General features: G+C 39.6%; 1 protein-coding gene across 2 annotated transcripts in view; it reads right to left on the bottom strand.

The window, feature by feature from the left end:
• MS3_00008583 (uncharacterized protein) overlaps positions 1 to 21,239 on the bottom strand; it is a 36,047-nt gene extending 14,808 nt beyond the window's left edge. Inside the window, exons 1-2 of one of the 2 annotated variants that reach the window (XM_051216919.1) lie at positions 18,670 to 21,239; positions 837 to 8,142 (exon numbers count right to left, since the gene is read on the bottom strand). In XM_051216919.1, coding sequence (XP_051065551.1) covers positions 837 to 2,564 — 1,728 coding nt within the window. In that variant the 5' untranslated portion in view covers positions 2,565 to 8,142; positions 18,670 to 21,239. The remainder of the gene's footprint in view (positions 1 to 836; positions 8,143 to 18,669) is intronic. The other variant, XM_051216918.1, reaches the window with a different exon arrangement.
• Between the last annotated feature and the right edge of the window lie 5,263 nt (positions 21,240 to 26,502).

The raw sequence follows: 26,502 nt of genomic DNA, 5'->3' as shown, positions 1-26,502 counted from the left end.
GCGTCCAACCTCACTTTTACTTACCCGGTGATGCGAGCAATATTTCTAAGACATCTGTCGTCAAATACTAGCAGCTTACGAGTATCTTCTGCTCTTAATGGCCACGTTTCGTAGTCGTAAAGTAGAACAGGACGAACTGTCACACAGTATACTCGTCCCTCAATTAATAGACGAATATTTTGACTTCGCCGTAAGTGACGTACGTTGGTAAAAGCCAAACGAGCTTTTTGAATCCGTGCTGAGATTTCGTCCGACACCAAACCATTAGCGCTGGTCAGACTTCCAAGATAAGTGAAGTTATCGATGCATTAGACTACTTCACTCCCTATTCTTAGTTCAGGTGTTGATGCAGACTAGTCCTGGAGCAACAAGTTGTTTAAAAGTGCATAATCCACTCTCGAATCAGTGGACGTGGCTTCGACTACTGGAGTTTTTACTTTTTGGAAAACTTCGCAATTGTTGCACCAAAGTATTTAGAACCACAGCGAATTCCAGACCCCGATGTATATTTTTCAATGCTTGGTGTTAACAGAACCAGTTTGAAATAAATTAGTGATATTTGGTAATATCATATGCTTATTAGTGCCTCTGAAGACTAGATTGTAACCATGAAGTAATTTTATGTAACTGTAAAAGTTCTATTCCTCAAGTGAGGAAAATGAGAACATGAGCACAAATACAAAACGAAATCTGAAGCATAGGAAACAAGATCATATAAATACGAAGAATTTTATATGCTACTACTTCGTTTTGAAAAAAGAACTTAAACTCAACACAAAGGATATCCAAAAAGTTCAATAACATTTAGCATCAAAATTTAAATCTAATTAACTCACTGAGTTTTTGTTAGTATTCACAAAGCTTGTGTTGCACAAGTCGGGATTAGAAATATTCATCTGTGAATTACTGAATTCATTATGAACTGGAGCTAAGCTTAAACTATACAGACGATCTGTTCCTGTGCCTTCTAAGGCCGGGTCAAGAGTTAAAGATGGATCAGGTTTACGATTACCAGCTAGTGCATACACCACATCATCAACAGCAGCAACTGCAGCGGCCGCATAATCAGCATCGTTATACACTTTTTCATCGTCTTCTCTATGAGATGAATGAATAGAAGGAGAATGCCCACTGGATTCAACTGGATCTTCTAAACTATCATTATGGTGCTCCAATGTGAGGAGTAAATTTCGATCTTGATTACTGATCTTAGTCTGAGCATCATCTTTTGTTGGTGACTCAGAAATTATAGAAGCCTTAGTAAGTGGAGAACTTTCAGATTCACATGGCTCTTTGAATGTGGAGTCTTCTACTAAAGGGGAGACAGATGTAGCTGTCTTAAACTTCTTATCGTCATCAGCAGACTGAATGAAACAATCATCTTTCTGAATCTCTGTTTCACACTCGATGTCAATAGAACTCTCGGCAGACGCCACTACAGAAGATATAAGTTTCGTATTTGCGGAGAACTGAGTTGTTGTTGCTTTGACACTAATTGATGACTCGTGTGGTAGTATCACAGAATTCGTATTATCGTTTACGTCAGAAACATCAACGTAAACATCAGGGAAATCTGGTTCGGCAGAACACATGGCAGATGTTTTCGAAGACACTAACTCGCCACTATCTGTTGAAGAAGGAATTTTGTCTGAATGAGAAATACATCTAAGGTCAATGTTCACTACTGTATCGACATGAAAATTGTCGGAAGTTTTTAAAAAGTACTCATCGTCAACAGCTGGTAATGAAGCTGAGTGTGATGAAATAACTTGCTCTAAATCCATTAAATTTTCGTCTGTCGCTTTAGATACAGAATCGAAATTGTCATCCGTAATTGCACATTCTTTTGCTGCCTGAATATTTGGTTCACAAGTAGTAGTATTTGCCCAGTTATTTGTAAGATTATCCGATACATCTGTTACATTCGCTGATGAGCAGACAGTATACTCCTTTGATACAACAACAGGGCTGAGAACGGTTGTTGCGGTATGTTCACCAATTGGTAAACACGAGGATATGGTAGTATGGCCAGATGAGTTGCATTCTGAAATTATTTTAGGAGAGCTTAGTGGCACACATGAAGTATGAACTGTATCCTTTAGAAGTAAAAGATTTGAATTAAAAACCTGATCGTCATGATTTTGACGAGTTATATAACTGTCCATATGCACAGGCGGTGTATTTGGTGGGGGGAAGTGAGAAACTGATGAGAGAGAAGAATTTGTACGTTCATTCTCGATAGAATGAGATTCGCAGGATAAACTATGGTGAAGCATATCGGACGTATGTCTACCATCTAAATGTGTCCGAATAGGGGAATGAGATCGGAATGTTAGAGGAGAGCTGCATGGAGTAGAAACACTGGAGGATAACAAATAATTAGTAGACACAGACTGTGTTGTGTGTGTTGGGATTAGGATTGCAAGAGGGTCATCGCTATGTGCATAGGGCGTTCTTGACAAACTATGATTCGAAACTAACATAGGAACACTATTTATTGAGTGAATGACCTGAGTTTGATCGCAAACACCAACTGACATTGGTCTGCAAGTGATTGTGTCCATAAGTCGACTACTTCTTGAATCAGGTGGAGTGTTAAGTCCAGAAGAAGAACGAACTGACGGTGAACCTTGATGAACCCTGGAGTCGGCAGCCGCAACAGCGGCTGCTGCTGCTAGGAGTGAACGTACATCTTCGTCATCATCGACTAAGGGTGACACATCAGGAGAGTGTTTAATGCATAAACCAAGATCGTCTGTGAACGGCAACAAACGATTTGAAGAATTCCCAGGCGCTATTGTGGTCAAAGAGAGGGACGGTGTGAGGTCGTCCAAGACATTGGAAGCATGTTCTGAACAGGTAATTCCCAAAGATGTTGGGTGTGAATATTTTGAAGAACCCGGCTGAACAGACCCAATATTGACATCAATGTGGACGGTATTTGTAACGCCACTTTCAGTGACGGAAATAGAGGTGGGTACCTGTGAAAATTTTTAAGTTGGTTAGAACTTTGAGTAGAGAAAAGCGGTTCAAAATACTTAAAATTAACTAATTTAACGGAGGGAAAACGTACAACTTACGTTTATTTCAGTATTTGTATCTAAACGAACAACCCAACTAGGAGTAATATTTTAAGTTCTACTAAACTTAACACATATATAACAAATTGTGTTCTGAGGTACAAGACAACATCAAAAAATTTGGGTGAGGGAATCTGGTTCAAACAACATATGTAAGCAACAATCGTACAAAAATATTAAAAATTTTCATAACTATGTAAAAACAAATGTAATAAAATCCTTACTACCTGGGCGCGGGTACACGCAAATAAACATCGAGATCCATAAATTGATAATATGCCATTGCTTAATATTTAACAGATTAGAAAAAGGAGCACGTATATCCGTTATGCAGTTAATATCAACACGGTAAAGGGAAACAACGATGAAAACCAAACATTAGTAATATCAATGATTGTAAAATACTAAATGAAAACAATATCTTTTGGAGAACAGAAAATTAAACCAAGAAACAAAATATATGAAACAATAGCAAAATTAAAGATTGGTAGGTAAAATAAAAATATACATACATGTGAGTCATTGTAACTGATTTTAAACAATGTCATACAATGTATCCCACCATCGATTATGAGTATTATCTGAACTTCAAACTGGATGTTTGCACACCCGCAAACGACTAAGAATAATTATTAATGACTTTATGGAGTGAATACGTTTGACAAGTCATCTAACCATCACAACCTTACCAACCGATTTCCGGATTTTAGTAAGTACCCTCAAAATAATCTCCGTAACATTAACTCAGCAGTTTTAGAATATACCATCAATATTTTTATATGACCACAATTAAATACTAATTTTTACATATATCCCCTACATATCGAGATCGTGATTCCATACTACAATATAAAGCAAACGGAATAAACCAAGAACTGTACGCACTTTACAAGGCATACGTCTACATCTGTCAGTCAATTATTTACAAAGTAGGACCAGGTACATATATGCATCATTTCAAATCCCCCCACCTCATTAGCACAACAAGATGAAGTTACTTCAATGGTAGTAATATATAAAAGAAAGATTGTGCATAAGGATATAGTACAAGAAGAAAGAATTAATTGGTAGAAAGAAAGATAAAAAAGCAACTTTCATCTCACAGTTCAAGGGAAGACAGAGAGTGTATACACCTACACCATTGTGATTGACTCTGAGCTATGCTACCCAGAATCTCTAATCATTGGTTACGATAGTCGCGCGAACCCCAAACAAGTAGTCTGCATCTACCAACACGACTCAGACCAGGAGTTAGTGACTTCAAGGATTGATGCCACGTTGTAGTTTGCCCACCCCTAAATTTCTTCCAACCATCCTCAACACTAGTCAGCATTACACGTCGTGGTAATCGGAGTTCAGGCATACGCGACACGTGGCCCAACCATCTCAGTCGATGAAGATTCACTACTTCATCAACTGATTTACTATCATTTCCTAATACCCTGCGTCCAACCTCACTTTTACTTACCCGGTGATGCGAGCAATATTTCTAAGACATCTGTCGTCAAATACTAGCAGCTTACGAGTATCTTCTGCTCTTAATGGCCACGTTTCGTAGTCGTAAAGTAGAACAGGACGAACTGTCACACAGTATACTCGTCCCTCAATTAATAGACGAATATTTTGACTTCGCCGTAAGTGACGTACGTTGGTAAAAGCCAAACGAGCTTTTTGAATCCGTGCTGAGATTTCGTCCGACACCAAACCATTAGCGCTGGTCAGACTTCCAAGATAAGTGAAGTTATCGATGCATTAGACTACTTTACCAAGCGGGACTATATTATCTTTGTTTTCTAAGTCAATAAGTGGACCTCCTGATAGGAAATCGATTCCCGACGAAGACGTTATTTCTAGCAGTAGGTCTATGATGAGCCACAGATGAACAAAGTTAACAAAGCCGAACTAATTCTCTTCCTATCAAGGTTTTGTTAATCATCAACTAACCACGGGTAATGAGACGCACAAAACGCTCTCAGTTGCTTTATTTTCTGTAGCCAGATTGTATTCGCGTATTTAGGGGAAAATAAACCCTAGATATTTTTACATTACTCAGGACAGGCAAAAAAAGACGTATTTTGACGAAGCACTTGCCAATAATTCTATCTTGTGTGAGCTTACAGAATGAAAATCAATTTGTGGAAAGTTATACGACTAAACTGTTAATCTCACTAGTTTGTACATCCCAAAACTAAATAGGGAAAGTAGTTTCTAGGCCTGATACGTAGCTTATCCAACTTCGACTTCTCCATGAGTTGGGGGCTGATGTTAACTTTTTACTCTAAGTATTGAGTAATAGTCAATGAAGAATAACTGGGGGTGAGCTAGACACTTCTGTACCAAAATATAATATTGAATAAAGCCATCAATAATAATAACGTTTAATCTATCTAGTGCTAAGGCGGATCATGGTTTCGTTTTTCTTCACGATGTTCCCACTAACAGCTTCGTATTCGCTTACAACGAAAAGTAAGTGACCCAAAAAAAGTGTTTTGAGAACGTTAGTGGATGATTAGAACCCGGATATGCAAACAACAAAATTATACTCCTGTATATACATGCAGCATTGACGGCTGGTAGCAATCTGACATATTTAAATTTTGAACTTCAGGAGAATGCTATATCTCAAATCGGCATCGGAAATTAGGTTGTTGTGAACACGAACTCATATCCCAACTTACGAAAAACAAATCAATGTCAGTTAGGTTGAAATTCTGGCATAGTAAATCAGTCAATGTGAACACTATTCACGAAATTTCAGTACATTTTTTACGATATTCTGTTTCTTTGGCAAACAGTCTAAATATTCTAATCCTTTTTTATTGGTATGTAGTCGACAAACTTAGTGTTTTCGAATTGATTACACTGAGTTAACGAAAAGTTGTTTCTCCAAACTAGTGCCTTTAATTGGTAGGATAGGGAAAAGACAATGGAATAATTTCGTTCACGGTATTGAAGACGGAGTCACGAATTACTGGCACAGTGCACGGACGTATCAAGGACTGTTCACAAGTATACTATGATATGCAAACGTAGAAATACGATCCTTACTATTCAACCTAAAAAACGGGTATTTAATGATTACATAAACGACCAGGGACTCGAACTGTGTAGTAAAGTCAACAGCTAGAACCACAATATCTGACAAGCAAATTTAGTTGGTGATAAGATTTATCTTTTATTTGATGTATATTGTCAACTGTTGCACTTCGTTTAGAGATAACGAAAAAACATTAATGGATCTATATATCATCACCAAGGTTTGATTTAACACTACCAAATGAATTTAGCATTGGATAGATTGTAAATAATAAAGACGATGACTTATCTGTAACATCCAAATGAGTGGGAAATAGAAATACTGATGTTTCGTGGCTTATTGTACGTTGATTCTTCAGAGAAAAAATTTGATTATTTATTTGTCCTCTAAAGAATCGATATGCAGCCGCAAAATGTCCGAGATTCAACCTTCAATGAAATATTACAAGCATATTACTACTTTTATTAATGTTGAGTAATGTTCAGAATATATCTCCACCAAGATTCGAATGAACTCTGTTGTGAAACCTTCAAATGGATAGGTTCAGATTTGCTTAATATTTTGGAAAGTAGTTAATAGTGATGTGTGCCAACGAAGTTCCAACTTAAAATCCATGAATTTAGTGACGTTCATGCATATTATTCACATGAAAGTGGAATCTTAACGACAGTCGCTTATGTGCAGTTTGGTTAAATGATACAGTAAGAACTAATAAAGATGTAGATAAGCTCGTTGCCTTTTTTCCATTTCTACCTGTCCCCCACTGACTGCAGCCCATACTAATCAAAAGATGAGTTTGAAAAAAGCTTTCTCATATCTTAAAGAAAGCTATACTCACATGTGGTAATCGTAGCTCGTGGCTTCAACCCCGAAGTATATAAGGTAAATGAAGCTAAAACACGATTGGGAGCCTTTTTGAGTCCCAGCCTGCTGAGCAGATAATAGCAACCACTTCATTCAAATTATTTATTTTAACACAAAAATTGGTAAAAGGAGGCACTGAACACATATGCGCTATACAAGTCACTTGATTTGTGTGTGGGCTATTATACAGCCCGGGTTCCCAAACCGAAGCAAGTGGTTTTCTTAGGGGACCACACCCGGAGCCTTCGATCTGAAGGTCTGATCCACAAGGCATTAGAGCATCGTAAGGAGATGCAGTCCGATGGTAGCCGGTGACCAACGATTGGTTCATACGCCATTTGTTCCTTCAGGATACTGGAGCCCATGTGTACCATTCGTTTGGAATCACGGTTTTTCAACTCCCCTAGATGAACTCTCCATGTCCACCAACCCGGTTAAGGTGCCGGACATTCGCTTTTCGTCCTTTCAATTTTGTAAACAACAGTAATGCCACGAGAAGGCAGTGATTAGGACTTCCGTGGTAGTGGCTGTATACACGTGGCCATATGAGAATTTCGAGAGGGAGAGCGGACTCTCCCCACTATCGGCCGTACCAGGGCATTTGGAGGCCACTTCATTCAAATGTGCTTATACAACCGTTTATTCCTGATCTAGCATTAGCAACGATACAATGACATTAATGGAAATTCTTGAATTTCAAGTTCAGAATCTGCGATTGAGGTCTCGGCTGAAACCACACCACATACGCCATACCAACCTCCGCAAGCCACACAATAAGCGATCTCATGAGGACCAATAACGTCTTCAGTTACATCACGCACTTCATTCGCTCATATCGCTATGGATTAAGTTGTGCGACAAAGGCTGGGTTTAAGGGGGACGGTGGTGAGAAAATGCCAATAAGACAGTTGAAGATGATAAAACAAACAAAAACATGGATTCCAAAGACTAAAATTGAGTACATTAAATAAGCTTAAGGTAAGACTAAAAACATGCTCAAAAATCATGTGCCAAGTAATTGAAAAGTGACGTGCAAACTTATTTCTCTCAACTGCTCATGACATTTTATTATTTTGTGTTAATAATTTGCATATAAGCATGTCATTTTATTAAATGAATATTTTCCTCTGGTAAGTGGTTTTGTCGTTGTTATAACTCTCTCTCCTTTACGGTAATGACCCAGCTATTCCTATTGCTTTGTATTCTTGGACACCGATTCACTCGACAAGTCCCCAAATCAGAACACGGTTGAACAGGAAGGAGATTATATTCCAAATAACAAGGTTAGATGGAAGTAAGAAGCAAGTCAGAAGCACAATAGGGAAAACGTCAGTATATTTATAGTTTTTACATAAGAAGATTCCAGAGTATTCTCCAACTATCGACTAGTGCTGATTGGATAAGAATCAGCCAATCAGCGTGCACCAAAGCAATCATACATTGAGCATGCTTTAATCTAGTCTATGTCCCGCTAACACCTCCCCTCTGAGCAGATTCGTAGGATCTGGTGCTAGGGTCCAACTGCAACCGAGTGACTGGCCTGTGCTTTCGATTAGTCCATCGTCTAGGCAATAAAGAAGTATCACTCTTTTCTTGCACAGAAACTGATGTGTCTATTCCCGGCGTTTTGATTTCAAAGGTGTCTAGCAGAACATCAAGAGGTAATCGATATTGAATCTTGTTGCTGGCTATCGAGGTTGCTTTCAATTGGTTAGCATGACGTACCCAAACTTCCGAGCCAACTGACACCTCGTAAACCACACTCCCCTTCTTTTTCAAGATCCGACCAGCTGTCCATGTAGGATGTTTCCCACGATAGTCCATAGCAAGCACTTTTTGTCCCACCGTGAACAATCGTCTTTGTGCCCCATGATGTCGGTTAAACTGATTCTCCATCGATAGGTTTCGTTGGGGTTCAATAACTGGCGTAGGACGGATGACATCGAAATGTGTTCGTATCTTTCTGCCAAGTAGAGCTTCTGCTGGAGAGACCCCGTTAATTGTCTGAGGGTTCGGTGTAGAGCGATAAATAGACAGGAACCTCTCTAAGATAACTTCAGTGGTCCCTTCCCCTTTGGATTTTTAGAGCATTTTTAAATTTACTCACAAAGCGTTCCACTTGGCCATTTGATTGGGGATGGAATGGAGGTGTTCGGAGGTGCTGGATTCCGTTCTGCCGACAAAATTGTGAGAAGATTTCGGACGTAAACTGTGTTCCGTTGTCACTAACTATCAATTCCGGGATTCCAAAACGACTGAATAGTTGACGTAGTTTACTGACTGTGCAGCTTGCAGTCGGGTGTTCCATGAGAAAAATTTCTGGCCACTTGCTATATGCATCAACCACCAAAAGGTAAGTTTGTCCATGAAGTGGACCAGCAAAGTCAAATGTATACGCTGCCACGGTAACTGTGGTATTGGCCATGATTGCAGCTCTGCTTTTCGCGGTGCTTTTGTTGCTAATGCACATTTGGTACACGAACGGGATAGCTGCTCCAGTTGGGTGTCTAAATGCGGCCAGTATACATAACTTCGTGCTAGTGCCTTCATGCGATTTATTCCAGGATGTCCTGCATGCAACTGTTCAAGCACTGCTGGTTGTAGCTTCTTGGGAATTATGACACGTTCGGCAAACAGCAGACAGTCATCGATGATTGAAAGAGAGAGTCTTCGCTGGTAAAACTGTTGAAGCTCTGTGGAATAGATTTTCGAGGGCCACCCTTCTAGGTGGAACTTTCTAACTTCTTGTAGTGTTGGGTCTCGAAGCGTTTCTTCCCTGACTTCATCTGACGACACTGGAGTGTTTCGAATGGCACCTGCCACTATACTTCGTATTTCTGGGTCTACTGCTGTGGAGGCAATGATTATATCCTCTGGTCCAGGATGTTGAACTCCAATTAATCGGGAGAGAGCGTCAGCTTGACCGATAGTATTTGTCGACTGATACTTGATATTAAAATCATAACTCAGGAGCATTGTTGCCCAGCTCTGTAGTCTATTAGCCGTATAGACAGGGATTCCTTTCTTAGAACCAAAGATTACAATCAAAGGTTTGTGATCTGTCAGTAGAGTAAATGTACGACCATAGAGCATTTTATGAAATCTTTTGACTGCGAAAATGATTGTAAGAGCTTCCTTTTCAATTTGGCTGTAGTTTCGCTCGGCTGGAGTAAGTGATCTAGCAGCATGGGCAATTGTCTTTTCTGATTTATCCGGAAACACGTGAGATATCACTGCTCCAACTCCATGACTAGAGGCATCAGATGCAACAACAATTTCCAAGCTGGGATCGAAGTGCGTCAAAAGAATCTTTGAGCTGAGCATTGATTTGACTCTGTCAAAAGATGCTTGACATTCTGCTGACCACTGCCAAGGTTTATCTTTCGATAGTAATTCATTTAGGGACCTCTCACTCGATGCATTTCAGGCAAGAATGTGCTGTAATGACTGATTAACCCCAAGAAGGATCTTAATGAAGAAACATCAGTTGGTGCAGGCATCTTCTGAATGGCTTCGATGTTGGCAGGGTCTGGTCGGCGACCGTTCTTATCTAAGATAAAACCAAGGTATTTGATCGAATGCATGAAGAAGATACATTTTTCCTCACGTAGTTGGAAACCATACTCCAACACTCGGTTAAGGACTTGGTGTAGTCGATCAGAAAGTTCACTGTCAGTTGAACCCATAACTATGATATCATCTAGATAAGCTGCTGTACCAGGTATACCTGTTAGCATCGTATCCATTATTTGCTGAAAGATGGCGGGTGCGGTCTTGATGCCAAATGGTAGACGGGTGTATTGAAATAACCCTCGATGAGTGTTAATGGTCAGAAGCTCTCTACTATCTTCATCTACTTCCACTTGGAGATAAGCATCAGAGAAGTCTATTTTCGCGAAGCATGTCCCACCATTAAGCTTGGCGAACAGGTCTTCAGGAACTGGTAATGGATATTGATATACATCTAATGCAGCGTTTAAACCGGTCGAGAAATCGGCACATATGCGTATAGTCCCATTGGCCTTCTTAATCACTACGATCGGTGCGGCCCATGCAGAGTAGTTAACTGGTCGGATTACACCAGCCTGTTGCAAGCGATTAAGTTCCTGGTCGACTAGCTCAAGAGCAGCATATGGTACAGGACGTCTCGGGCGAAAAATAGGTATGGCATCTGGTTTTACTGGTAAGTGCGCTTTCATCTTGGTACAGTGGCCAAGGCTATTCTGAAAAACAGAGGCAAACTTTCTTTTCAGTTTTTCTAGTAACCTTTCACCTGTCTTCTTTGGAAGTACTGGGGTGTCCAATGATGAACACGATACGTTACAGATACTGTTAATTGGTATATCCATTATTCCAAGTTTGTCTAGCATATCTAGACCAAGAAGATCAAGGTTCGGCCGTTCTGTTAGGTAACATATTCCTGTACAGTTAGTTCCATTGAAGGAAAATTCACACTGTAATTCACCAACCAGTTTTAGCACACCACCTGATGCGTTTTTAGCCGTTTTCTTAGATGGCTTCATTGGCGGTTTACCCAGCAAGTTATACGTTTCTCTAGACACTAACGTGATATCTGATGCCGTGTCAATTTGAAGACGAGCTGATATGCCGTTTATCTGGATGGTAACATACTTTCTCTGAATGTCATAGTTTGTTTGAAAAGCAGCTACCAAAGAAAGAGATTTGGACTCGGCTGATTTCACATGTCGAGGACGTTTATGCTTCTTCTTAGGCTGAGACGTACGCTTCGGTGGACAATGACCTTCTTTATGTCCACGTTTGTTGCACGCCTGACATTTATGCTTCTTGAATGGACAGAATCGGGCATAATGCCAATCACCGCATAACCAGCACGCAGTCCTTGGTTTGTTACGAGTTGTTTTAACCTAGTAATAGTATTTACACTACCGCAGGTTAAATTAGGATTTACCCGTTCAATCAACTCGTTGTCGTGTCTGATGCTTTGTAGACGCTTACACTCATCTGTCAATGTTCTGAGTGTGACGTTTGGGTCTTGATCCAGTCGAGCTAAAAGTCTCGTCCTGATCTCAGCATCTTGTGGTGACTGAAGAGCTTTGATGAATATTAAGCATTTAAATTGGTCATCAGTCAACGAGCGTAACTTGAAACGTTCACATTCTCTGTTGACAATGTCTGCTAGAACACCATATTCATCAGCTTCGCGTTTCACCAAATTTAGACACCGATATCGAATACTAAACAACGAGGATGACTCGCCGAATATCTCTGACAACTGAAATACCGTCTCCTCGAAACTGAGCTCTCGAGGTAACTTTGGCAATATATGGTCAGCAAAACGTGCATGTTCATTGCTTCCCAACTTACGTACCAACAATCGGGTCTTCCACGCATCGTCTTGGTTACAGAATTCTGTTCTAAATGTATCTTCCCAACGTTTGAACCACGTGAGAAAAGTATTTCCACTTTCGGGATCATAGATGAATTCTGGGATGCTGCTAGCAACTGCATCACAAGACGTACTTGAAATAGCATGTGAACTCGAGCTGTGAATGTTGAGCTGTTGTGTCAGGGTCTCTAACAACCGCATTTGTGCATCAAGTTGTGCTTGCTGTTGTTGTAGTATTCGGTTAAGCTGGTCATCTGATATGGGCATCTTGAATTTGTTTTCCTTTTTCCCCGTCGCCACTGTTATAATCTCTACCTTTCTTACAGTTTATGACCCAGCTATTCCTATTGCTTTGTATTCTTGGACACCGATTCACTCGACAAGTCCCCAAATCAGAACACGGTTGAACAGGAAGGAGATTATATTCCAAATAACAAGGTTAGATGGAAGCAAGAAGCAAGTCAGAAGCACAATAGGGAAAACGTCAGTATATTTATAGTTTTTACATAAGAAGATTCCAGAGTATTCTCCAACTATCGACTAGTGCTGATTGGATAAGAATCAGCCAATCAGCGTGCACCAAAGCAATCATGCATTGAGCATGCTTTAATCTAGTCTATGTCTCGCTAACAGTCTTTGAATTCAAATAATTTAAGTTTACTTCAAAAATTCTGATGAGCAGCAAACACTTAGACACACATTACCATCTATTGAAAATTCTTTTTGTTCATTTTAACGATTGGAAATTTATTAGCTCACTGATTAAAACCCTACTTCATAACATTTTTAACCTGAGATAGACTGACACCATTTCCAATCAACTGTAAAAGCAGCAGTGATTTGAACCAAAAGATCAACGAGTGTCAAAAGCCTTTACTAATTTAAATGGTACTTAAACACTCGCTCAGCGAGCTCGAAGAAAGAAGAGGAGAGAAAATGACTTTCACACGAATAAATAAGTTTGAGTGGGAAAAAAAGCGAGATAGAAAAAGAATTGGACATAGATAACGCTAGATAACTGTTCAAACTCATAAAACAAATAGGCATTGAGACTATCCCAAAAAAGACGACATTGTGATTGACTATCAGTGGGGATTGATACATGCCCACTAACTTTCAGAGATTGAAAAGCTCATGTCTACTATGGAGCGAGGGAGAGCAGTATGAACCGATAAGTTGACAACAAAGTGGGATCATAGAGACTCAGCAGTTAAGTCAAGCGAGATACTAAACAGTTTGGGAACTGGATGTAGTCCCATCAAAGTCCCAGGTACCGACCCTGCTTCATTTGATTCGGTTAGTTCCTTATGTGCAAGTACGTGGTAATGACTTTCAATACTTACTTTTAAACTTGATTTCGACCACCGGCCAACACACTCTTAAAAATGATCAAACTTGTGATGAATATTGAGGAATAAGCTCTAGGTTAAAATTTTAGCCTACATGTTAGCGGGACATAGACTAGATTAAAGCATGCTCAATGCATGATTGCTTTGGTGCGCGCTGATTGGCTGATTCTTATCCAATCAGCACTAGTCGATAGTTGGAGAATACTCTGGAATCTTCTTATGTAAAAACTATAAATATACTGACGTTTTCCCTATTGTGCTTCTGACTTGCTTCTTGCTTCCATCTAACCTTGTTATTTGGAATATAATCTCCTTCCTGTTCAACCGTGTTCTGATTTGGGGACTTGTCGAGTGAATCGGTGTCCAAGAATACAAAGCAATAGGAATAGCTGGGTCATAAACTGTAAGAAAGGTAGAGATTATAACAGTGGCGACGGGGAAAAAGGAAAACAAATTCAAGATGCCCATATCAGATGACCAGCTTAACCGAATACTACAACAACAGCAAGCACAACTTGATGCACAAATGCGGTTGTTAGAGACCCTGACACAACAGCTCAACATTCACAGCTCGAGTTCACATGCTATTTCAAGTACGTCTTGTGATGCAGTTGCTAGCAGCATCCCAGAATTCATCTATGATCCCGAAAGTGGAAATACTTTTCTCACGTGGTTCAAACGTTGGGAAGATACATTTAGAACAGAATTCTGTAACCAAGACGATGCGTGGAAGACCCGATTGTTGGTACGTAAGTTGGGAAGCAATGAACATGCACGTTTTGCTGACCATATATTGCCAAAGTTACCTCGAGAGCTCAGTTTCGAGGAGACGGTATTTCAGTTGTCAGAGATATTCGGCGAGTCATCCTCGTTGTTTAGTATTCGATATCGGTGTCTAAATTTGGTGAAACGCGAAGCTGATGAATATGGTGTTCTAGCAGACATTGTCAACAGAGAATGTGAACGTTTCAAGTTACGCTCGTTGACTGATGACCAATTTAAATGCTTAATATTCATCAAAGCTCTTCAGTCACCACAAGATGCTGAGATCAGGACGAGACTTTTAGCTCGACTGGATCAAGACCCAAACGTCACACTCAGAACATTGACAGATGAGTGTAAGCGTCTACAAAGCATCAGACACGACAACGAGTTGATTGAACGGGTAAATCCTAATTTAACCTGCGGTAGTGTAAATACTATTACTAGGTTAAAAGTTCAGAAGCCGGTAACAACTCGTAACAAACCAAGGACTGCGTGCTGGTTATGCGGTGATTGGCATTATGCCCGATTCTGTCCATTCAAGAAGCATAAATGTCAGGCGTGCAACAAACGTGGACATAAAGAAGGTCATTGTCCACCGAAGCGTACGTCTCAGCCTAAGAAGAAGCATAAACGTCCTCGACATGTGAAATCAGCCGAGTCCAAATCTCTTTCTTTGGTAGCTGCTTTTCAAACAAACTATGACATTCAGAGAAAGTATGTTACCATCCAGATAAACGGCATATCAGCTCGTCTTCAAATTGACACGGCATCAGATATCACGTTAGTGTCTAGAGAAACGTATAACTTGCTGGGTAAACCGCCAATGATGCCATCTAAGAAAACGGCTAAAAACGCATCAGGTGGTGTGCTAAAACTGGTTGGTGAATTACAGTGTGAATTTTCCTTCAATGGAACTAACTGTACAGGAATATGTTACCTAACAGAACGGCCGAACCTTGATCTTCTTGGTCTAGATATGCTAGACAAACTTGGAATAATGGATATACCAATTAACAGTATCTGTAACGTATCGTGTTCATCATTGGACACCCCAGTACTTCCAAAGAAGACAGGTGAAAGGTTACTAGAAAAACTGAAAAGAAAGTTTGCCTCTGTTTTTCAGAATAGCCTTGGCCACTGTACCAAGATGAAAGCGCACTTACCAGTAAAACCAGATGCCATACCTATTTTTCGCCCGAGACGTCCTGTACCATATGCTGCTCTTGAGCTAGTCGACCAGGAACTTAATCGCTTGCAACAGGCTGGTGTAATCCGACCAGTTAACTACTCTGCATGGGCCGCACCGATCGTAGTGATTAAGAAGGCCAATGGGACTATACGCATATGTGCCGATTTCTCGACCGGTTTAAACGCTGCATTAGATGTATATCAATATCCATTACCAGTTCCTGAAGACCTGTTCGCCAAGCTTAATGGTGGGACATGCTTCGCGAAAATAGACTTCTCTGATGCTTATCTCCAAGTGGAAGTAGATGAAGATAGTAGAGAGCTTCTGACCATTAACACTCATCGAGGGTTATTTCAATACACCCGTCTACCATTTGGCATCAAGACCGCACCCGCCATCTTTCAGCAAATAATGGATACGATGCTAACAGGTATACCTGGTACAGCAGCTTATCTAGATGATATCATAGTTATGGGTTCAACTGACAGTGAACTTTCTGATCGACTACACCAAGTCCTTAACCGAGTGTTGGAGTATGGTTTCCAACTACGTGAGGAAAAATGTATCTTCTTCATGCATTCGATCAAATACCTTGGTTTTATCTTAGATAAGAACGGTCGCCGACCAGACCCTGCCAACATCGAAGCCATTCAGAAGATGCCTGCACCAACTGATGTTTCTTCATTAAGATCCTTCTTGGGGTTAATCAGTCATTACAGCACATTCTTGCCTGAAATGCATCGAGTGAGAGGTCCCCTAAATGAATTACTATCGAAAGATAAACCTTGGCAGTGGTCAGCAGAATGTCAAGCATCTTTTGACAGAGTCAAATCAATGCTCAGCTCAAAGATTCTTTTGACGCACTTCGATCCCAGCTTGGAAATTGTTGTTGCATCTGATGCCTCTAGTCATGGAGTTGGAGCAGTGATATCTCACGTGTTTCCGGATAAATCAGAAAAGACAATTGCCCATGCTGCTAGATCACTTACTCCAGCCGAGCGAAACTACAGCCAAATTGAAAAGGAAGCTCTTACAATCATTTTCGCAGTCAAAAGATTTCATAAAATGCTCTATGGTCGTACATTTACTCTACTGACAGATCACAAACCTTTGATTGTAATCTTTGGTTCTAAGAAAGGAATCCCTGTCTATACGGCTAATAGACTACAGAGCTGGGCAACAATGCTCCTGAGTTATGATTTTAATATCAAGTATCAGTCGACAAATACTATCGGTCAAGCTGACGCTCTCTCCCGATTAATTGGAGTTCAACATCCTGGACCAGAGGATATAATCATTGCCTCCACAGCAGTAGACCCAGAAATACGAAGTATAGTGGCAGGTGCCATTCGAAACACTCCAGTGTCGTCAGATGAAGTCAGGGAAGAAACGCTTCGAGACCCAACACTACAAGAAGTTAGAAAGTTCCACCTAGAAGGGTGGCCCTCGAAAATCTATTCCACAGAGCTTCAACAGTTTTACCAGCGAAGACTCTCTCTTTCAATCATCGATGACTGTCTGCTGTTTGCCGAACGTGTCATAATTCCCAAGAAGCTACAACCAGCAGTGCTTGAACAGTTGCATGCAGGACATCCTGGAATAAATCGCATGAAAGCACTAGCACGAAGTTATGTATACTGGCCGCATTTAGACACCCAACTGGAGCAGCTATCCCGTTCGTGTACCAAATGTGCATTAGCAACAAAAGCACCGCGAAAAGCAGAGCTGCAATCATGGCCAATACCACAGTTACCGTGGCAGCGTATACATTTGGACTTTGCTGGTCCACTTCATGGACAAACTTACCTTTTGGTGGTTGATGCATATAGCAAGTGGCCAGAAATTTTTCTCATGGAACACCCGACTGCAAGCTGCACAGTCAGTAAACTACGTCAACTATTCAGTCGTTTTGGAATCCCGGAATTGATAGTTAGTGACAACGGAACACAGTTTACGTCCGAAATCTTCTCACAATTTTGTCGGCAGAACGGAATCCAGCACCTCCGAACACCTCCATTCCATCCCCAATCAAATGGCCAAGTGGAACGCTTTGTGAGTAAATTTAAAAATGCTCTAAAAAATCCAAAGGGGAAGGGACCACTGAAGTTATCTTAGAGAGGTTCCTGTCTATTTATCGCTCTACACCGAACCCTCAGACAATTAACGGGGTCTCTCCAGCAGAAGCTCTACTTGGCAGAAAGATACGAACACATTTCGATGTCATCCGTCCTACGCCAGTTATTGAACCCCAACGAAACCTATCGATGGAGAATCAGTTTAACCGACATCATGGGGCACAAAGACGATTGTTCACGGTGGGACAAAAAGTGCTTGCTATGGACTATCGTGGGAAACATCCTACATGGACAGCTGGTCGGATCTTGAAAAAGAAGGGGAGTGTGGTTTACGAGGTGTCAGTTGGCTCGGAAGTTTGGGTACGTCATGCTAACCAATTGAAAGCAACCTCGATAGCCAGCAACAAGATTCAATATCGATTACCTCTTGATGTTCTGCTAGACACCTTTGAAATCAAAACGCCGGGAATAGACACATCAGTTTCTGTGCAAGAAAAGAGTGATACTTCTTTATTGCCTAGACGATGGACTAATCGAAAGCACAGGCCAGTCACTCGGTTGCAGTTGGACCCTAGCACCAGATCCTACGAATCTGCTCAGAGGGGAGGTGTTAGCGGGACATAGACTAGATTAAAGCATGCTCAATGCATGATTGCTTTGGTGCACGCTGATTGGCTGATTCTTATCCAATCAGCACTAGTCGATAGTTGGAGAATACTCTGGAATCTTCTTATGTAAAAACTATAAATATACTGACGTTTTCCCTATTGTGCTTCTGACTTGCTTCTTGCTTCCATCTAACCTTGTTATTTGGAATATAATCTCCTTCCTGTTCAACCGTGTTCTGATTTGGGGACTTGTCGAGTGAATCGGTGTCCAAGAATACAAAGCAATAGGAATAGCTGGGTCATTACCGTAAGAGAGAGAGAGCTATAACACTACATGATAAGCAAACGCGAGAATGAGGTTTATGGACAGCAAGCTAAACAAAAACTAGGCTGTTTTCAGACCACTGTGCGCATCTGCTGTTTGAAACTTTACCCTATAGCAGGTTTTAGGATACATGTGCACTAACTCTTGATTTGAACATTATTCCCTGACCTAAATGCGACCTCCAACCCTCTCGATCGAGAACCTTTGCTGTAAGGCTTTACCAAATGTGTCAGATTTCATCAGACCCAGACTCACTAAGACCGGTTAAATCAAGTAACTAGTGCACTCAACTACTTAACTTCTGAGATCAGTCTAGGCTGTGACGCAGACATGTGCAAAAGCAATATTTGGGGGGAAAGAAATGCATTTAAAATATCCTTTTATTATTACTCAGCGCTACCAAAAAACTCTGCACTTCGTGACCATTTTTATCAAATAATACTGTCACCTGGGTATTTAAATTCGATGCACATTTGTTAAATTGGTCTCTGGGAAGTTTTGTTTTTACAAGGACATCTACCATAAAATCTAATAAGTGGTGAAGAAAACTGTTACTCATTAATTGAGATATACAATTGGTAGTCCTCCATAACCTGTTATATAGCCAACAGTGTTCGATTAAAATGTCTTGAGCCGCTTGTGAAGCGAGATGTCTATCCGTCTATTTATTTATTTAAACACTGAGAGTGACTCCTTGGATGAAGTATTATCTAGTGTTAATCTGACACTATTCTAGGTCGCGAATACTGGATCTAATATAACGTGACTAGTTTTATTGTCGTATTAAGGTATTATCGTAGCATACTTGACAAAAATATTCCAAACCAACTGTGATATTGAATTCATATGAAGGTATCTGAAAGATATTTGCTGTTCGATGTCATCAATTGTTCACATGACTAATGGAAAAACTTAAGATACCTTAAGAAACAAACTTAACAAAAAACGTAAAATTAAGAGAGAGAAGGTAGAAATAGATTAATGGACCGAATACATAGCATTTAAAATTACTTTTCAAATCAATGACTGGGCCTAGTTCAAGTTAGTTTTAAATAGGACGACCTATTTTATTTATTTATTTATTTTAACACAAAAATTGGTACAAGGAGGCACCGGATACATATGCACTATACAAGTCACTTGATTTGTGTGTGGGCTGTTACACAGCCCGGGTTCCCAAACCGAAGCAGGTGGTTTTCTTGGGGGACCGCACCCGGAGCCTTCGATATAAAGATCCAATCCACAAGGCAGTGCAGTACAATGTGGAACAAATCACTTCACATTACATTGTGAATATGAAACATGGTCTATGACTTGTGTAGACTGCAAGTTGGTGATTATGAGCGATCATTCAGTTTCAACTTACTAAACCTACTGATGTTACTCATTATAAGAAAAATGTCAAGATGTTTGATAATGGTGCAGTAACGTCTGATAAGCGAGATAATTATGAAGAAACTCAATTGAGACAAAGAAATGGAAGAAAAAACAGTAGTATTTTAAGCAGGTTTACTGGTGACTTCGGTACGATGATAAACTAAGTAGTTATTACTACCAGTTGTTTAATTCACTCATTGTGTATGGACGAATATATTCAAGCTACGAAGTCGACATCGATGTAATTAAGGATATACTGCACTCGTCACGTGGACATAAGGTTTTTTTGCGGTAAGCACAGCGAAATATTTCCTGTCATTAAATGATAGCCAGCTGGTACTATCACTAAAGTATGGCCTACTAAAACATGCTTAAGTGAAGTTCACTGTCAAAGTATTTTCCACGCACAATACATGTATAACACCTAGATCCGTTGACTAGTGCAACCTTTAACTCTTAAGTAGACAATGATAGATGATTTTTGATAACACGTGAGTTGACGTTATGGTTAAATTAGATAAACCATTTCAAGGCAGCAGTGGATAAGTTGCTGAGTAGTATTTTCAGTAGGGATAGTGACAAATTTAAAAAGTACCAAAAAATCTATATGTAGAGCCTTGATAATCAAAGGTTAACAAAGAGAGGCTAAGACTGATAAACACTGGAAAACGTCTACATCTGTTACGCCCAACACGTATCGGCAGGACGAAATGACGTTCTACGAATGGGAAGGAGCCTAATCTTTGAGCGAAATATCCTCCTGCCAGTCAAGCACAGAATCGCAGTAGAGGTTTTGAAATACACTTGACAGCTTATGAGAAGTCTTAAACATAGTGAACCTAAAATGACGATTGTGTGGGGTTATAATTAAATACAGGTTTGATAATAACGTTTAACATGTGTAATAACAAATCACCATTAAAAACAGCAAATGAAGTAGCTTACCGAAAAAACCGTCTCCATTTACCATCAGTCCTTGGACAAACTAAAACATGCTAAACAACCCAGTTTCACATGAACCACAGTGAAGAGCAAAAAACTACAGGGAAAGAGTGAGTAATTCCCGTTTGCAGCAGTCAAAATATTTGTTAGTGGTACTGCACTTAGGGTGCACAGAACGATCCTAGTACATAATATACAAAATCCACATACATGAGCAAATGAGAAAAGTGGGGACCAAACTGCGAGCTATGTATTCGGCCGCACTATTTAAAACAATTTTCAACTTTCAAGCATTTTAGTGCCAATTTACAACGGCAAACCGGAATGATTTTGTCGCAATTTTGGTATTGATATGTTCAGTTTTTTTTGTGCTTTCCAAATGATATTTCTGTGAGTTGTTTGTTTCATCTTATCGTTGTTATGAAATCAGTGATAGTCAGTACTAAATTGTCTTAAACTTCTGATACAGAATAAGGAAGTCTTTATTCTCTAGTCTTCAGCACTACGGATTGTAGGTCGACATGGATGTGTTAACGTTTGGTGATTTTTTCCTGGTGATAATCCAGTTTCTCCAAGAAAGTGACCGGCATGATTCTAAATATTAACTATTCGGCGAGAAAATGAAATCCCACCATGGATTTATTAGAGCATGGTTTCAAAGCTTCTTTCCGTTGCTTCAGAGATGGTTAGTTCTAGATGGAGCAGAAATATAGGACATGTTAACGCACAAATCGTTATGAAAGATAGCGAATGTCAATTTAAAGTCATCTCGCATTCTGCGATAAGATAGAATGTAGAGGTTTAGGCATTTGAAGAACTCATAGTATGGCGGTTTGTAACGACTTGTCACTAAATTAAATCTGACACGCCTGGCACACTCCAGAGGGATAGCATCGATAGTAAGTTACGATAACACTCGGAAATCTTTGTAGGCTATCTCACTACAGTTTGCTACTTATTTTAAGCCATGACTTCTTTTACTTCCAAGGTCTTTTGTTCCTGTACTCGTGTAAACAATGTACCATCGATAGTATACTAGTAACCGCTACCGTGTCCGATGTGCATAAGCATACTTTTTCAAGTCCCAACTTTAGGACCATCTGGCTAATTTATCTAGATCAGAGTAGAGATCATGATGATCAAGCTCATCACTTATTATTCTCTAGATTTTGACACTCTATAAACAAAATTGTTGACAAATTCAATAGTCTTGGTAGTTAAATGACATAGAGAAGATAGGGGACTCAAGATGGTTTCCTGGGGTACACTACCACTGACTAACTTTCAGTCAGATAGTGTCCCGTTTACCCCATACTGTCTTCACCCACAGAGGAATTCTCTTGCTCACTCTTGTGATGGATCTGTTATTTCAAAGCTTGAAAGCTACTGCATAAGCCCATAGTGAGAAACTTTATAAAATGCTTTACTAAAACCAATGAATGTCTCATCGAAAAAAACCCGTTATTTTGGGCTTCTGTTCAATTATCTCTTGCAATTAGTAAGTTTTTTTAAGAATAGAATGCTTATTCCAAGACTCGTGCTGCTCGGAAGTTTGACAGATTTCATGATCATACGTGACTTAATAAACTGAAATATTTTTTTCCAGGTATCTTAACAATTACGCTGGCTAGGCTGACAGGTTAGTGCTAAGACTTAAGTATAGGGTCAACTGTGCCACCCTTCTACCCCTTAAAGAGTTTGGGAGAGGGACGTGTTGAAAAGCATCGTCAGTGATTCTTAAATGTGTTCTGTCAGACATGATAGTAATCATGGATGTAGCCTATCAAGACCTGTTGACTTACAAGATCTGAGGTTAACGAGGAATAAAAAAAGCCCTCTCATCCACGGGTGTTGGTCCTATAGCTGGCATCTCGGTGGTTCGGTGTTGTTAGCAATAGCAAGAGAGTAAATCTTGCTAAAATAGCTTGATAAATTCTCAGCTCTGGCCAAATCTGACACAACTGAACAATAAAACCTGGAGATATTACCAAGAATGAGTGATGTCTTCAGGTCTACTTGAATCAGTGACATTTTTATGAGTATAAACCTATGTTTTATTGCCTGTGAATAATTGTGTTATTATTATAGAATGTCGCGTATTCATCATCGACAAATACGAAGTAAAATCTGGCAAGTTTAAATTGTACTGACAGTCTTGAGTTGATAAATCAAAATTCATATGACATCTCATGCAACCTGCCGATGTAAAGGCAGGGATTAACAAAGCAAGGGCCGCATTCTTACAATTGAAGAACATATGGAACTCAAAACAACTTTCAACCAATATCAGAAGTCAGAATCTTCCATATCAACGTGAAGGCAGTTCTACTGTACGGAGACGAAACTTGGAGAACTACTACAACCACCATCAAGAAGGTGCAAGTATTTATAAATAGTTGTCTACGCAAGATACTCGACATCCATTGGCCGGATACCATCAACAACAGCCTTCTCCGGGAGAGAGCAAACCAGCTTCCAGATGAAGGAGAAATTAGGAAAAGACGATGGAAATGGATAGGACATACATTGCACGAATCGTCATACTGCATCACGAGACAAGCCCTAACTTGGAATCCTGAAGGGAAGCGGAAAAGTGGACGACCAAAGAACACATTACGTCGGTAAATAGAATCAAATATGAAAAGGATGAATAGGAGCTGGAAGGGATTGCCTAGGACAGGGTTGGATGGAGAATTCTGGTCAGCGGCACATGCTCCTTCACGAGGAGTAACAGACGTAATTAAGTGAGCCAGTTAACAATAGGAAACGTCCGTAAAGCAAACAGAGAAAGTGCTTCAAAATTAAGCACATGCAACAGAGTCAACCATTTTACAAAATGTCAACCAAAGTATGGCCTCCCAATGTGACAAGCGCCATAAAGACAACGTTACAGAAAACCAGGATAAATGTCATTAAAATATTCAGCAACATCAAATCAACTGTTAGAATTCAGAATTCCTGAAGAATTTGGTAATGACAACTGCAAGTAATCTAGGAAATGGTAACAGATATACAAAAAGTACAGATAACGACTAAAAAATGCACGCACAACAGGAATTAAACAGATTATTTGTAAGAAAAAGCAGGATCCTACAAAAACGGACCTTATATAAAGTACTTCAAAGTGTGGTGGATTTTTTGTGACCCACTGATCTGACTCCGGTTTGATCGAACGATGATGTCAACAGAATGTACATGCTGGCTACCCTAGTATACAGTTATCGACTTAGTTTACTTTAGAGAATAACGGGATAAAATTGTTAAATATGAACATGAATTTCGAATATGTATGTTTCATACGCTCGTCTCAGAAAGACGACATGAGAAAGGAAACAGACCAGGAAAGACAAAATCCTAACTCACATTACTACTCATTAAAAGCCTTAGTATAGTTCTAAATTGATGGTGAATAATGTGACAAAGAGACGGGCATTGGATGAAATAATAGGTGATAGATATTGTAGCGTGGAGTCGAGTCCCAGTTGACTATGAACACCGCTACCAAGAGACACGTGCCAAAGAAATCAGAAGGCGGATTAGAATCAAGTTTATTCAATCGGCGATCTCGTGGTATCGTATGAATACCAAGATCGTGCCGAGAGATGGTACAAGCGAAAGCAGGAGAACGGAGTACCTGCGAACAAAGCCAAAAACCGCGAAACAATGACGGAAGGTAATGGAAGCACAAAATGGCTGTAATTAGCATGGTTAAACAAAAGCACATTAAAACAAGCACTGGTACAGTTGGTTATAATGATAATTGTTTATATTATACCAATCGTGTACTCGTGATAAGTCACTACAATATAAACAAGTAAACAAAAGGCACATAAGCCTAGGAAAACTGGGACATAAAAATAAGACGTGTGTTGAAGATCACGATTTTTCATGAAAACAATAAAGTTATTATCCGATAGTTATATGCTGTCTGAGTTATCAATGTCTATTCAGAGGCTAGGGTGAGTCATGTAAGTATGTATAATCACTAGACACTACATTTTAAACTACCGTCATCCAATCTCCATTTCCTGAGTTCACCTAAGTCTTAGGCTGTTACTGATAATTGTCTGCTGCTTTCCTTAATTTTTGTTAGTCAATTTTGCTTGCTTAAAGGGTCAACGTTATAGTCAAGCTTTTGCTCTCTTCCATTACTGAAGCATGGCACAATAAAACCAAATTCTAATTTAGGCAATAAAGTTTATTCGCAAATTACAACTAGTCGACTCAGATGTCTTTTCAATAATAATTATAACAATTACAAAACAAACCCTCAAATTTCTAGGTTCTCTGAGCAAAAATTCCCAAATACCAAACCAAAGGCAAAGTGAAACCAAAATGTCTGAGATCAGAGATAAGAGCAAGCATGTTCAAAAGTTGAGTGAAACAAATGTACTCAAAATTACAGTGACATTACTAATATTCAATATAACAGTTTCCAATCAGTCAAATGTTTTCACTTCTGTAACAGACATCGGTTCACTTTTCCTCATGTTTGGTTTTCCAACTCTTTCTTTTCACGCTACTCTTCATAGTATCCTAGTGCACAACGTATATTTTGGATTGATGCAAACGGCTACACTGGTAGACAGCTTATATGTTACTGTTAATTAAGGGATAATTGGGAATAACTGATTTTGAAATGTTTTAAAAAGATAAAAATATTTATTGTACGACCAAAAAGTTAATTTAAAATGCTGCTCTAGCTAAGCTGCAAAACGTACCGATTGAGCGATAAAGTAATCCGTATTATTCAATGAGCAGCCATGAGTGAAGTCAGGTAAAATTCACAATTTCTTACCCTCACACTAAAATTCAACACTAAGTTTCTCAAGCTTGAAAGCCAAAGTTAGCAAAGAACTGGCTTATATCTGATGCCATCTCGTGATGAAAATCGTAACCCCGATTCACAAACCTGACTGAAAACTCCAGCTGAACGCTTAATAACTAGCCATGATCTTTTCGCATTATAAATGATGTCAACTGGTGACAAAAGCTCAATAGATCTGACAAGCTTGCTCACCCATCACCCTCTCAAACCAGCTGCCTATGATGCATTTCACATTAATTACCACGGTTATCATCACAGCATAACCAGTAACTGCTTCTCATCTCCCTTATTATCATCTCCATTTCCCCCTTACCATTTCGATTCCGTCTTCTTACACACCATAATCCAAGTGATTATTTATTCTTAAATCAATCATCCTCCCTTAGCATATGAATTATCGCTTTATTAATTTCAAACTGCAACCAAACAACCTCCTGAATTACAATGCGATGGATGATGGTATCCAGAAGACCTAATTCCCTGAGAAAAACGTAATAACTTAGACTACAATCCACGAATAACTACCGGACTGACAACAACTAGTTTAGTCTACTTCCCGGACTGCCACCGATTGAATATAACCAAATGCATGGAGCCGTGCCAAAAAAACAAATAGCGGGGGCGTATAATTAGATGGTTTGTACAAGCTTTTAAAAAACGTTTTATTGTATTAGATGAGAAGGTAGTCAGTTTAG

This window comes from Schistosoma haematobium, chromosome 6, assembly GCF_000699445.3.
Source record: "Schistosoma haematobium chromosome 6, whole genome shotgun sequence".
NCBI classification, from domain to species: domain Eukaryota; kingdom Metazoa; phylum Platyhelminthes; class Trematoda; order Strigeidida; family Schistosomatidae; genus Schistosoma; species Schistosoma haematobium.
The sequence above is the reverse complement of the archived record's forward strand: the minus strand, read 5'-3'. Positions and strand labels throughout refer to the sequence as shown.